Genomic DNA, 12,870 nt, shown 5'->3' on the forward strand with positions numbered 1-12,870 from the left:
GTGAATGATTCATGGTTATCAATCTTTAGTTAATTTATCACTAGACCGAGACCTGTCTCAGTCTCACGCTTCCCTTTACTAAACTAACACAGTACGACTATCACTGTCTCAACTTAAAGATTTGTTGACTGGAAACATGTGAATGAAGAACCTGTTACATTTAGAAATAAATATTTTATTTTGAACACCCACCTAAAGAGTTGTTTTGTGGTTTGTTCTGCTTCTACAGGGGACTACAGCCAAAGTATTCAACATGGGATGCTGCTGGTAAGCTTCCTTGACTTGGACATTCATTTTAGCCAACACGTGGCTAACTTGTTAAACCAGCTGTTAGCTAAAATAGGCTGTTAAAGTTGACACTTCTTGTATTCCATTTATAACTGTGGGGAGGTCAAAATAAAATGTATACATTTTTCAATGTTTTACTTTGCCTGGCCATTATCCTTTACCCAATAAGACATAGGAAAAACATTTTTTTTGGTGAAAATCTGAAGGGGGACACTGGTTTTCACGGGCGGGGGTCCCTGACTCCCTGGGCAAGAAAATTAAGACCCTGAACTAGCAGTTTCTGACCTCCGGTCCTCTAGTTACCCCAACAGTACATATTTTTGTGTGGTCCCAGAAAAGCACACCTGATTCTACTTGTCAACTAATCATCAAGCCCTTTAAGGTTAATCAGGTGTTTTTATCCAGGCTACAACAACAATGTGTGCTGTTGGGAAACACTGAAGTAGAGTGGTGAGATCCTGTTTGTGCTGATTTACTACACATGTACACCACTAGATGGTGTAGTTATCCCTACAATCAATAGGAGGATGTTATAACAGTTACGAAGAAGTGACCGTAATTAGGCCTACATACCGCCAACTCGTGGCTATAGAAACAGCCAACAGACCCCAAAAAATGGAAGTTCACAAAATGGAAGTTTTATTTTACTTTCCAAATCCAACCCATCTGTCAGCCATCATATGATGAGGTGGGTCTGTAGTTTGTCATCTGAAGAGGTTTTTGTATGTCTGTAGTTGCTGGGTCGAGAGAGAGGGAGTCATCCTCTGTAAAGACTGGAGGAAGTATCGGTGTTTGATACTAGAAGCTTCCATACTCTCCTCCTGGAGGGTCAATAGAGCCGCCTGCAGACAACAACATTACAGTTAAACCCCCGCAGCTCTCATTCTATTTCTATAGTATAAACAAACACTTTGCCCATTCTCTCTCCTATGGTTAAAACATACAAATATTATTATTTTTTGGTACTTTTTACCCCTTTTTCTCCCCAATTTCGTGATATCCAATTTGTAGTAGTTAGTCTCATCGCTGTACAGACTCGGGAGAGGCGAAGGTCGAGAACACAACCCCGCCAAGCCGCACTGCTTCTTGACACACTGCTCGCTTAACTCGGAAGCCAACTGCACCAATGTGTCAGAGGAAACGCTGTACAGCTGGCAACCGAAGTCAGTGTGCATGCACCCGGCCCGCCACAAGGAGTCGCTAGAGCGCGATGGGACAAGGACATCCCGGCCGGCCAAACCCTCCCCTAAACCCGCCGACGCCTCATGGACCGCTGCGCCACTCGGGAGGCCAAAACATACAAATATTCGGAAGCATTTTTCTAAAAGTGACTGTGGTGAAGAAATCCCACTGTAAAAGCATTATCTGTATTCTCGTTCAGAAAAATACTTTAGGGACAGGTGTATTGGTGTATACTGTACCTCATTGCGAAGGATTAAAGGGACAGGTACAGTATATTGTATTTAAAGGGGAGGCGTGTTAAAAGGGCTAGGTGTTTTGGTACTCTGTACCTCTCTGCACAGGTTCTCCAGGTCTGCTCCAGAGTAGAGGTCAGTCTGCTCAGCCAGCTCCTCCAGACACACATCATCATCCAGAGGCATCTTCTCTGTACACACCTGCAGGATGGACACACGCGCCTGGAGGGAGAGATAGAGGGAGAAGAGAAAAGGGGGAGAGGAGAAAGAGAGAGGTGAAAGAGGGAGAGTGCGATCAGAGGGATGATCAGACACAGAGGCATGTACCGGAGATTAAAAACGTCACAGCAACATCAATCTGGCGCATCAGACCCTTGTCTTATCCCTCTAGGGCAGGTGAAGGTGTAGCAATATGTACCTGTAGGGCAGGTGAAGGTGTAGCAATATGTACCTGTAGGTCAGGTGAAGGTGTAGCAATATGTACCTGTAGGTCAGGTGAAGGTGTAGCAATATGTACCTGTAGGTCAGGTGAAGATGTAGCAATATGTACCTGTAGGTCAGGTGAAGGTGTAGCAATATGTACCTGTAGGTCAGGTGAAGGTGTAGCAATATGTACCTGTAGGTCAGGTGAAGGTGTAGCAATATGTACCTGTAGGTCAGGTGAAGATGTAGCAATATGTACCCGTAGGTCAGGTGAAGGTGTAGCAATATGTACCTGTAATTCAGGTGAGGTCATATTTACCTGTTGTTCGTGTGAGGTAATAGTTACCTCCAGGTGAGGTAATATTTACCTGTACTTCAGGTGAAGGTGTGGTAATATTTACCTGTAGTTCAGGTGAGGTAATATTTACCTCCAGGTGAGGTAATATTTACCTGTACTTCAGGTGAAGGTGTGGTAATATTTACTTCCAGGTGAGGTAATATTTACCTGTAGTTCAGGTGAAGGTGAGGTAATATTTACCTGTACTTCAGGTGAAAGTGAGGTAATATTTACCTGTAGTTCAGGTGAAGGTGTGGTAATAGTTACCTGCAGGTGAGGTAATATTTACCTGTAGTTCAGGTGGAGGTGGTAATAGTTACCTACAGGTGAGGTATTATTTACCTGTAGTTCAGGTGAAAGTGAGGTAATATTTACCTGTAGTTCAGGTGAAGGTGGTAATAGTTACCTGTAGGTCAGGTGGGGGTACATAGATGATCTGGTCCAGTCTCCCAGGCCTTAGGAGGGCGCTGTCCAGAGAGTCTGGTCTGTTAGTGGCCGCTACGATCATCACTTCCTTGTTACACACCTCCTGGTACTCCAACTGACAGAGAGGGTAGACAGACAGACAGGACATCATGTTAACAACAACAGGAGCAGATTGTCAGGGCGTTTGAGGGGATCAGTTTGAGCAATGTGAAGCTCAGAATTGCTACTCTTTAAGTGATTTGTAGATCAGTCATTCTGAGCAGAATCGATATAAAAATCGATGTGCTGTTTGTGTGTATGTTTTTTGTGTGATTATATGGTGTATGTTTCCTTAAACGACTAGTTCTGATTGGTGCTCTAGTAGTAGGATGTAATGTCTGACCTGTTCCTGTTGGTGGCGCTCCTGCACTCCTTCAGCTTGTAGGGTCTTCCCTGCTCCTCTCCTCTCCAGGGTCCTAAAGCCTACCCCGTCCAGCTCATTCAGCAGCACAGACAGGAGGCGGGTCTGGGCACTCTGAGGGGCGTGGCCTTCTGACCGGGAGCCAATCAGAGAGTCCACCTCATCCAGGAACAGGATGGAGGGAGCGCAGGCCCGTGCCTGACGAAACAGCTACATACAGGAACACACCACATGGTTAAACACGCACACATACAATAACATCTACCAAAGTGATTATATCGATTAAAGCATGACAGCAACATTCCTCCAAATAACAAAGTTGAACTGCTTCAAAAAATGTCTAACACTGCATGCTAGTACAAGAAAAAGAGGAACAATTCGTTTAAGACGAGGGGTTCTCCAAACCCCTACCTGAGCCAGGGCCTTCTCCGAGTCTCCTACGTATGGAGAGTAGAGGTCAGCCCCGCTGACTGACAGGAAGGAGCAGTGGGAGGAGGTGGCTGCAGCCCTGACCAGGGTGGTCTTAGCACAGCCTGGGGGACCATACAGCAACACCCCCCTGGGACGGGACAGACCCAGACGCACAAACGCCTCAGGGTAACGCATCGGCCACTCTATACTCTACAGGGAGGGAGCAGAAACAGAGGACAGGAAGTCAGGGCAAGTCTCAAATGACACCCTATTCACCCTATTCTCTAGTGCACTACTTTGGAGCAGAGCCTTGTGTCTGTTATTGCCTGCTGCTCTTCAGTGCTTGGTTAAATGAATGGATGGATGGATGGATGAATGAATGGATGCAATAGTGAATGAATGGATGGATGAATGAATGAATGAATGAATGGATGCAATAGTGAATGAATGGATGGATGAATGAATAAACAAAGGAATGCTGCTGATTGCCCGGTATAGTTCCAGCAGTACCTGTTGTAGTTTGAGTTTGACTTCCTCCAGGCCTCCTATCTGTTCCCAGGAGACGACTGGGAGGTCTGTCCGTCCCAGACTGCCCCTCAGACAGGACGGACGGACAGTCTTCAGGGCAGACAGGAAGTGTTCCATGGTGATTGCCTGCTCCCCTGAACCCTGACAACATACACAACGCACAGCAGGAGACTGAGTCAATAATGTTAAGACTTTATCTCAATGAGAATAACCTGGATAAAAGTTAGAACAAGTGTGTGTATGCTGGTTCCCTGTGTGTGGTGTCTTGTGTGTGAGTGTGGATGATCCGGCTCGAAGGACCAATATGAGCTGACTTTACAGTGTAAGGTGTTTGTGTGTGTGTCTATGCTTACCTGTGTGTTGTGTCGTATAGCCAGCATGGCAGCCTCGCGGCAGAGAGCACTGAGGTCAGCACCCACATACCCTGTAGTCCTCTGGGCCAGCTCTGCCCAGTCCACACTGACACACACTGGCATGGCCTGGCACAGCACTGACAGGATGGACAACCGCTGCTGTGCTGTAGGGGCACCGATAACCACCTGGACAACAGAGAGAGAGAGTAGACAGAGTACATTACAGTACAGACAACTACTGCTGCCCTGATGGGGCACCGATAACCACCTGGAGGCAACAGACACAGGATAGTCTTATTGTACAGACCAACACACACACTCATTACTGTACCTCTCTGTGGAACTTTCTGGTTTTAATTAAGCTTGAATAACAATATTAAGTCACCTCTCTGTCGAACCTCCCGGGCCTCCGTAGCGCTGGATCCAAGCTGTCCGGCTGATTGGTGGCTCCTACGATGAGGAAGCGATCTGATTGGTCCATGCCGTCCATGAGTGTGAGCAGCTGAGCGACCAGCCGGTTCTCGGGTGCGGAGGATCCAGTCCGTCTGGGACAGAGAGAGTCCAGCTCATCCAGGAACAACACACACGGCCCCTCCTCTGCCGCTGCCCGCGCCCGACCAAACACCGCCCGCAACCTCTCCTCACTCTCCCCTGGCCGAGACCCTACTACCTGGGGAACGGAGGAGGCAGGGTCCAATTACATTTAGCCAGTGTGTGTGTATTGTGTAACAGCGAGCCCACAAGCTAAACAACATAGGTAAGAAGGCTGGGAACGGTTTGATGTTAAATGTTGCTTCATGTAAGCAAGTATTCAAGTGTGTGTTGTGTAATACTGTGTGTTGTGTATGTGCATGCATATGTATGTGACTGTATGTTTGTGTGTTATATTATGTGTGTGTGTGTTCATGTTTATATGTCTGTGTGTACGTGTGTGTGTTCATGTTTATATGTCTGTGTGCGTGTGTGTGTGTGTGTGCGTTCATGTTTATATGTCTATGTGTGTGTGTGCGTTCATGTTTATATGTCTGTGTGTGTGTGTGCGTTCATGTTTATATGTCTGTGTGTGTACATGTGTTTGTGTGCGTTCATGTTTATATGTCTGTGTGTGTACATGTGTTTGTGTGCGTTCATGTTTATATGTCTGTGTGTGTACATGTGTTTGTGTGCGTTCATGTTTATATGTCTATGTGTGTACATGTGTTTGTGTGCGTTCATGTGTGTACATGTGTTTGTGTGCGTTCATGTTTATATGTCTATGTGTGTACATGTGTTTGTGTGCGTTCATGTTTATATGTCTATGTGTGTACATGTGTTTGTGTGCGTTCATGTTTGTATGTCTATGTGTGTACGTGTGTTTGTGTGCGTTCATGTTTATATGTCTGTGTGTACGTGTGTGTGTTCATGTTTATATGTCTGTGTGCGTGTGTGTGTGTGTGTGTGTGCGTTCATGTTTATATGTCTATGTGTGTGTGTGCGTTCATGTTTATATGTCTATGTGTGTACATGTGTTTGTGTGCGTTCATGTTTATATGTCTATGTGTGTACATGTGTTTGTGTGCGTTCATGTTTATATGTCTATGTGTGTACATGTGTTTGTGTGCGTTCATGTTTATATGTCTGTGTGTGTACATGTGTTTGTGTGCGTTCATGTTTATATGTCTATGTGTGTACATGTGTTTGTGTGCGTTCATGTTTATATGTCTATGTGTGTACATGTGTTTGTGTGCGTTCATGTTTATATGTCTATGTGTGTACATGTGTTTGTGTGCGTTCATGTTTATATGTCTATGTGTGTACATGTGTTTGTGTGCGTTCATGTTTGTATGTCTATGTGTGTACGTGTGTTTGTGTGCGTTCATGTTTATATGTCTGTGTGTACGTGTGTGTGTTCATGTTTATATGTCTGTGTGCGTGTGTGTGTGTGTGTGCGTTCATGTTTATATGTCTATGTGTGTGTGTGCGTTCATGTTTATATGTCTATGTGTGTACATGTGTTTGTGTGCGTTCATGTTTATATGTCTGTGTGTACGTGTGTGTGTTCATGTTTATATGTCTGTGTGCGTGTGTGTGTGTGTGTGCGTTCATGTTTATATGTCTATGTGTGTGTGTGCATTCATGTTTATATGTCTGTGTGTGTACATGTGTTTGTGTGCGTTCATGTTTATATGTCTATGTGTGTACATGTGTTTGTGTGCGTTCATGTTTATATGTCTATGTGTGTACATGTGTTTGTGTGCGTTCATGTTTATATGTCTATGTGTGTACATGTGTTTGTGTGCGTTCATGTTTATATGTCTGTGTGTACGTGTGTGTGTTCATGTTTATATGTCTGTGTGCGTGTGTGTGTGTGTGTGCGTTCATGTTTATATGTCTGTGTGTGTGTGTGCGTTCATGTTTATATGTCTGTGTGTGTGTGTGCGTTCATGTTTATATGTCTGTGTGTGTACATGTGTTTGTGTGCGTTCATATTTATATGTCTATGTGTGTACATGTGTTTGTGTGCGTTCATGTTTATATGTCTATGTGTGTACATGTGTGTGTGTGCGTTCATGTTTATATGTCTATGTGTGTACATGTGTTTGTGTGCGTTCATGTTTATATGTCTATGTGTGTACATGTGTTTGTGTGCGTTCATGTTTATATGTCTGTGTGTACATGTGTTTGTGTGCGTTCATGTTTATATGTCTGTGTGTGTACATGTGTTTGTGTGCGTTCATGTTTATATGTCTGTGTGTGTACGTGTGTTTGTGTGCGTTCATGTTTATATGTCTATGTGTGTACATGTGTGTGTGTGCGTTCATGTTTATATGTCTATGTGTGTGTGCGTTCATGTTTATATGTCTATGTGTGTACATGTGTGTGTGTGCGTTCATGTTTATATGTCTATGTGTGTACGTGTGTTTGTGTGCGTTCATGTTTATATGTCTGTGTGTGTGTGTGCGTTCATGTTTATATGTCTATGTGTGTACATGTGTTTGTGTGCGTTCATGTTTATATGTCTGTGTGTGTACATGTGTTTGTGTGCGTTCATGTTTATATGTCTATGTGTGTACATGTGTTTGTGTGCGTTCATGTTTATATGTCTATGTGTGTACATGTGTTTGTGTGCGTTCATGTTTATATGTCTATGTGTGTACATGTGTTTGTGTGCGTTCATGTTTATATGTCTATGTGTGTACGTGTGTATGTGTTTATACATTGCATTGGGAAAGTATTCAGACCCCTTGACTTTTTCCACATTTTGTTACGTTACAGCCTTATTCTAAAACGGATTAAATTGTTTTTTCCCCCTCATCAATCTACACACAATCACCCCATAATGACAAAGCAAAAACAGGTTTTTATAAATGTAAATATCACATTTACATAAGTATTCAGACCCTTTACTCAGTACTTTGTTGAAGCACCTTTGGAAGCGATTACAGCCTCGATTCTTCTTGGGTATGACGCTACAAGCTTGGCACACCTGTATTTGGGGAGTTTCTCCCATTCTTCTCTGCAGATCCTTGCAAGCTCTGTCAGGTTGGATGGGGAGCGTCACTGCACAGCTATTTTCAGGTCTCTCCAGAGATGTTCGATCGGGTTCAAGTCCGGGCTCTTCTGGGCCACTCAAGGACATTCAGAGACTTGTCCCGAAGCCACTCCTGTGTTGTCTTGGCTGTGTGCTTTGGGTCGTTGTCCTGTTGGAAGGTGAACCTTCGCCCGTCTGAGATCCCGAGCGCTCCGAAGCAGGTTTTCATCAAGGATCTCGCTGTACTTAGGTGCCTTTTGGCAAACTCCAAGCGGGCTGTCATGTGCCTTTTACTGAAGAGTGGCTTCCGTCTGGCCACTCTACCATCAAGACCTGACTGGTAGAGTGCTGCAGAGATGGTTGTCCTTCTGGAAGGTTCTCCCATCTCCATAGAGGAACTCTGGAGCTCTGTCAGAGTGACCATCAGGTTCTTGGTCACCTCCCTGACCAAGGCCCTTCTCCCCCAATTGCTCAGTTTGGCCGGGTGGCCAGCTTTAGGAAGAGTCTTGGTGGTTCCAAACTTCTTCCATTTAAGAATGATGGAGGCCACTGTGTTCTTGGGGACCTTCAATGCTGCAAAAATGTTTTGGTACCCTTCCCCAGATCTGTGCCTCGACACAATCCTGTCTCGGAGCTCTACGGACAATTCCTTCCACCTCATGGCTTGGTTTTTGCTCTGACATGCAGTGTCAACTGTGGGACCTTATATAGACAGGTGTGTGCCTTTCCAAATCATGTCCAATCAATTGAAGTTAACACAGGTGGACTCCAATCAAGTTGTAGAAACATCTCAAGTATGATCAATGGAAACAGGATGCACCTGAGCTCATAGCAAAGGGTCTGACTACTTATGTAAATAAGGTATCTGTTTTTTATTTTTAATACATTTGCAAAAATTTCTAAAAACCTGTTTTCACTTTGTCTTTATGGGATATTGTATGTAGATTGATGAGGAAAAAATATAATTTAATCAATTTTAGAATAAGGCTGTAACGTAACAAAATGTGGAAAAAGGGAAGGGGTCCGAATACTTTCCGAATGCACTGTATGTGTATGTCTGTGTGTGTCCTCTTACCTCTGGTCCTCTGACTGTGATCAGGCTGGCCCCCACTTCCCCCACCAGGCAGCGGACCAGCAGGGTCTTTCCGACCCCCGGGGGCCCAGCCAGTAGCACTCCTCTGGGGCAGGACAGACCCAGGGAGCCCAGGGTAGCAGGGTACTGCAGGGGCAGGCGCAACATCTCTCTCAGACACGCTGACACCTGGAATCACAGACAATAAAGACATGATTAGACAGAGACTAAAGGTTCTTTCTGTCCTTCATCTACAGTGACTTCCTCCACTCATCTCCTCTCCTCCAACTGCATTGACTAACTAAAGACTTCAGGAGAAGAGAAAATACATTCTCAAGAGGCATCCTAGAGTCCATATTGCTTTCACCTACTGAGTCACATCAGAGTGAACGATGTGACAATTGAAATTGACTATTGAGGAGGAGAGGAGAAGAGGACGCCACTGTAGACTATTGAGACGCAGCCTCATCCTGGGTCCTCACCTCCTCCAGTCCTCCCAGTAGGACCCGGGGCTGCTCCTGTAGCTGTCCTCTGTAGTGCCTGAGGGTCCTCGTCCCCGTTATTTCCACCCCCGTCTTAGATGTAACCAAACCAGCCACGGTGGACTCTGGGTTCAGGCTCTCGATGACGATCAGTTTAATGTCCGTGTCATAGTCACCCACATCTATCACATGATTCTGGTGGACATACGTCCCTTTCAGCATGTCCTTCACAAGTTCATGGATGAAACTGGGAGGAGTGGTTTTCCGGAACTCCAAACTCTGAACCACCACTGATACTCTGATGCCTTTCAGCTTGGAGCAGGAGACTGGGGTGAGGCTGGGGCTTCGACATGGGCTGGGGGGAAGTGGGCTAGAGCTGGGGCTAGGGCTGGGGGTTAGGGGTAGGCTGAGGGTGAGGTGTGTGGGTGTAGCTTTGTTTAAGATAAGATTTGGAGAGCAACATTTCATGTCTATCTGTATGAATCCGTCAGCTAGGTCAGGCCTGGGCCAGGCAGTACAGAGACAGGATCCTCCAGACAGAGCCACCAGAACAGGAGAGCCCAGCGCCAACCCCAGGGAGGACATCAGCCCTGGGCCCAGTCTGACCCTCTGGGTGCCCCTGTCAGCTGGGTCCATCGGCAGCACTCTCAGAGACACCTCCTCTTCCATCACCGTCACAGCTGGAGATGGAGAGAAGACACAGGCTTGTCTGTGGGAGGAAAATATTGAGAGACATGGATATGGGGTTTATTCATCAAGAACTCTCTCACTAAAATACAGACACTAACTGACAGACACAGACACGCACACACACAATCACATGTACTTTTTTTATCAGCTTAAAATAAATAACTGTTTATTTTCTTGTTTATGAGATACAGATAAGTTATTTTGCATCATATGTTATTGCTTTTTTGTTGTTTGGTTTAGTTTTAATATAATCTTTCAATAAATAATAACATTCATGACGTGAGAATATTTTTAGAAATACACATTGCATACTAGAATGCAGACATTTCTAACATAAATACTGACATTTGTTGGTCATTAGAGATAATCACCTGAACTTTTCATACATTTAGAAATTTTAGATGGCAGACCACTACTGATAAAACAGTTATGCTTGTAAACAGTTGTTAATTATATTTTTATTGAATGATGCTCATTTAGGGCTTTTTTGTGGTCCCCTTTTCCTGAGGGGAAGAGACAGGACATTTCGTACCACTTTTTGATGGATGGGTACCTTCGATGGTGCTGGATGTGTCTGAGGGCAGAGGAGGGTAGCCACTAGGGAGGTGGGAGGCGGCCGGAGTACTGGCAAGGTTTGGTGGATCGTCATCATGAGCCTCCATTTGAGTGGACCAGACTGCTGCAGGACCTGTGTCATCAGGGAGGGAGGAGTCTTGGGATGGCTCTTCACTGGCAGACTCGAAACTGTCATCGTTCTCCTCGTCATTCTTGCTCTCTGGTGTGCTGTCAGACCGACTGCAAGACTGGCTGTAGGTGTGGTTGTTGCTCTCGGGTTTGTGATGTTTCTCCTCTTCACCTCTCTGCTCCCTTGTCCTCCTCTTCCTCACCTCTCTGCTGCTCATGTTGTTTGGGGATGTGCTGTGGGATCTGGGGCTCTTCAGGCTCATCTGCTGGCTGTGTTGGTTGTTGCGCTTCAGGTTCTGCTCCCATTCCACCGTTCTTTGCTCTGTTGCTGTAGGCTTGTGGACAGTTGAAGTAGGTGTGCCCATCACCTTGCTTTCACTTGTGCACTCTCTGGACTTGTGAACTCACTGCATCTCCAGCACGTAACAGTCTTGCAATCCTTCACCTGGTGGTCCATGGCATTACAGACATGGCAGCGGGTGGTCTGTCCTGGGTAGAAGATTCTACCACTGTGTGGCCTCAGCATGATGTTGTTGGGGATCGTGAAAGCTTCACCATCAGTTCCTCTCTTGGTCCGGACCTTGTACCTGCTTAGGCCATAGCATATCCCATTGTCGTCTACTGGTTTCATGGCAGGCTGAAGGAGAGTGCAGTAGCGTTGCAGATACAACTCTTATGTCATGTCCAGAACTTCAACGTTATAGTCTTCTCGTCCACGTTGGATGGGGACTCCACTTCCCAGTCACTCCATTTCTGCTCATGTGCATTTGAGTTGCGCCGATTTGGGAGGGTTATGTAGGAATAGACGTCTGCAGCAGTGATCTACAGGGATTCGAACTATAGGTTTTCAGCCACATACTCTCTACAGTACTAGGCACCTCTCCTTCCCCAACGAAGCGCACCCTGACCCAAAATTGGGAGCCATGATGGAAACTTTGCTAAGTTGTGAAATCACCTTTACCATCACCAAAACAGTTTAGCAACCCTATCCCAGCCTGCTAGCTACCTATGCTTTCTGGTTACAGTGGCTAGCTAGCGACGGCTAGCTGGCTGACTTCTCTAGCTAACAACACCATAAAGAACACACACATAAAGACACAGTAGCTAGTTAGCTATAGCCACTTACCAATATGAGTACTATACGTTCTTCTTCAACCACGTTTGTTTCACTCTTATTTCACTAGACGAATAGTTTGACAGCAAGCTAGACGCGATCATGCTGCAGTTCCATGTTTACAGCAGCCATGTGTGTCGAAAATGAGATGGCCAACAGTAAGCGTTCCCTTGGTCGATTTGGGGATGTTTAGCTGATAAGGGATTATAATTCAGATATCACTTTACATTGTAGTTTGATTAGAATGGAAATACTAGAATATTTGCTCGAGAGTTGTTGATAAATAACTTTGAAACGATGAAACATCTTGGAAGCATATGCACGGAAGTTTCTGCCTCTTTAAAACCGTGGTTTTTATCACAGTCGCCCAGCTACATAAACCTATCATCCAAAACATGTATCACTGGCGTCATCTTGTGTACAACAATATGCAAACAACTTCTGTGCAACATTACATTATTGATGGGGATATAGCTAGTTAATGAAAAAAACATGTTGTGGAGTGATTTTGATTATTGATGGGGATATAGCTAGTTAATGAAAAAAACATGTTGTGGAGTGATTTTGATTACAGAAAGTCCTTAGAGCATTCTCCATTAATGTCACCAAATCTCAATGAAAGTAAGCCTGCAGCGGTATTATTGTGGTTATGAGAGACTCGCATAGTCTCTATTTATTGTCAATGATATATGCAGCGTTGATTTTATAGTCAGAACTAGGAAACTCGGAAATGTCT

At 45.0% G+C, this 12,870-nt stretch overlaps 1 protein-coding gene across 1 annotated transcript; it reads right to left on the reverse strand.

Moving 5' to 3' along the window:
* Nucleotides 1-901: 901 nt before the first annotated feature.
* On the reverse strand, nucleotides 902-12,233 carry LOC311120253 (ATPase family gene 2 protein homolog B-like). Its single transcript, XM_084194875.1, has 11 exons — nucleotides 12,147-12,233; nucleotides 9,647-10,355; nucleotides 9,168-9,353; nucleotides 4,967-5,251; nucleotides 4,582-4,767; nucleotides 4,211-4,369; nucleotides 3,701-3,910; nucleotides 3,272-3,499; nucleotides 2,870-3,004; nucleotides 1,800-1,925; nucleotides 902-1,130 (listed from the first exon to the last, which is right to left on the reverse strand). Exons 2-11 carry the CDS (start codon nucleotides 10,313-10,315, stop codon nucleotides 993-995), a joined length of 2,322 nt encoding a protein of 773 aa, XP_084051001.1. The 5' UTR covers nucleotides 10,316-10,355; nucleotides 12,147-12,233; the 3' UTR covers nucleotides 902-992.
* Between the last annotated feature and the right edge of the window lie 637 nt (nucleotides 12,234-12,870).

Source organism: Coregonus lavaretus, assembly GCF_964263955.1.
Source record: "Coregonus lavaretus genome assembly, contig: HAP1_SCAFFOLD_161, whole genome shotgun sequence".
In the NCBI taxonomy this organism is placed as follows: Eukaryota; Metazoa; Chordata; class Actinopteri; order Salmoniformes; family Salmonidae; genus Coregonus; species Coregonus lavaretus.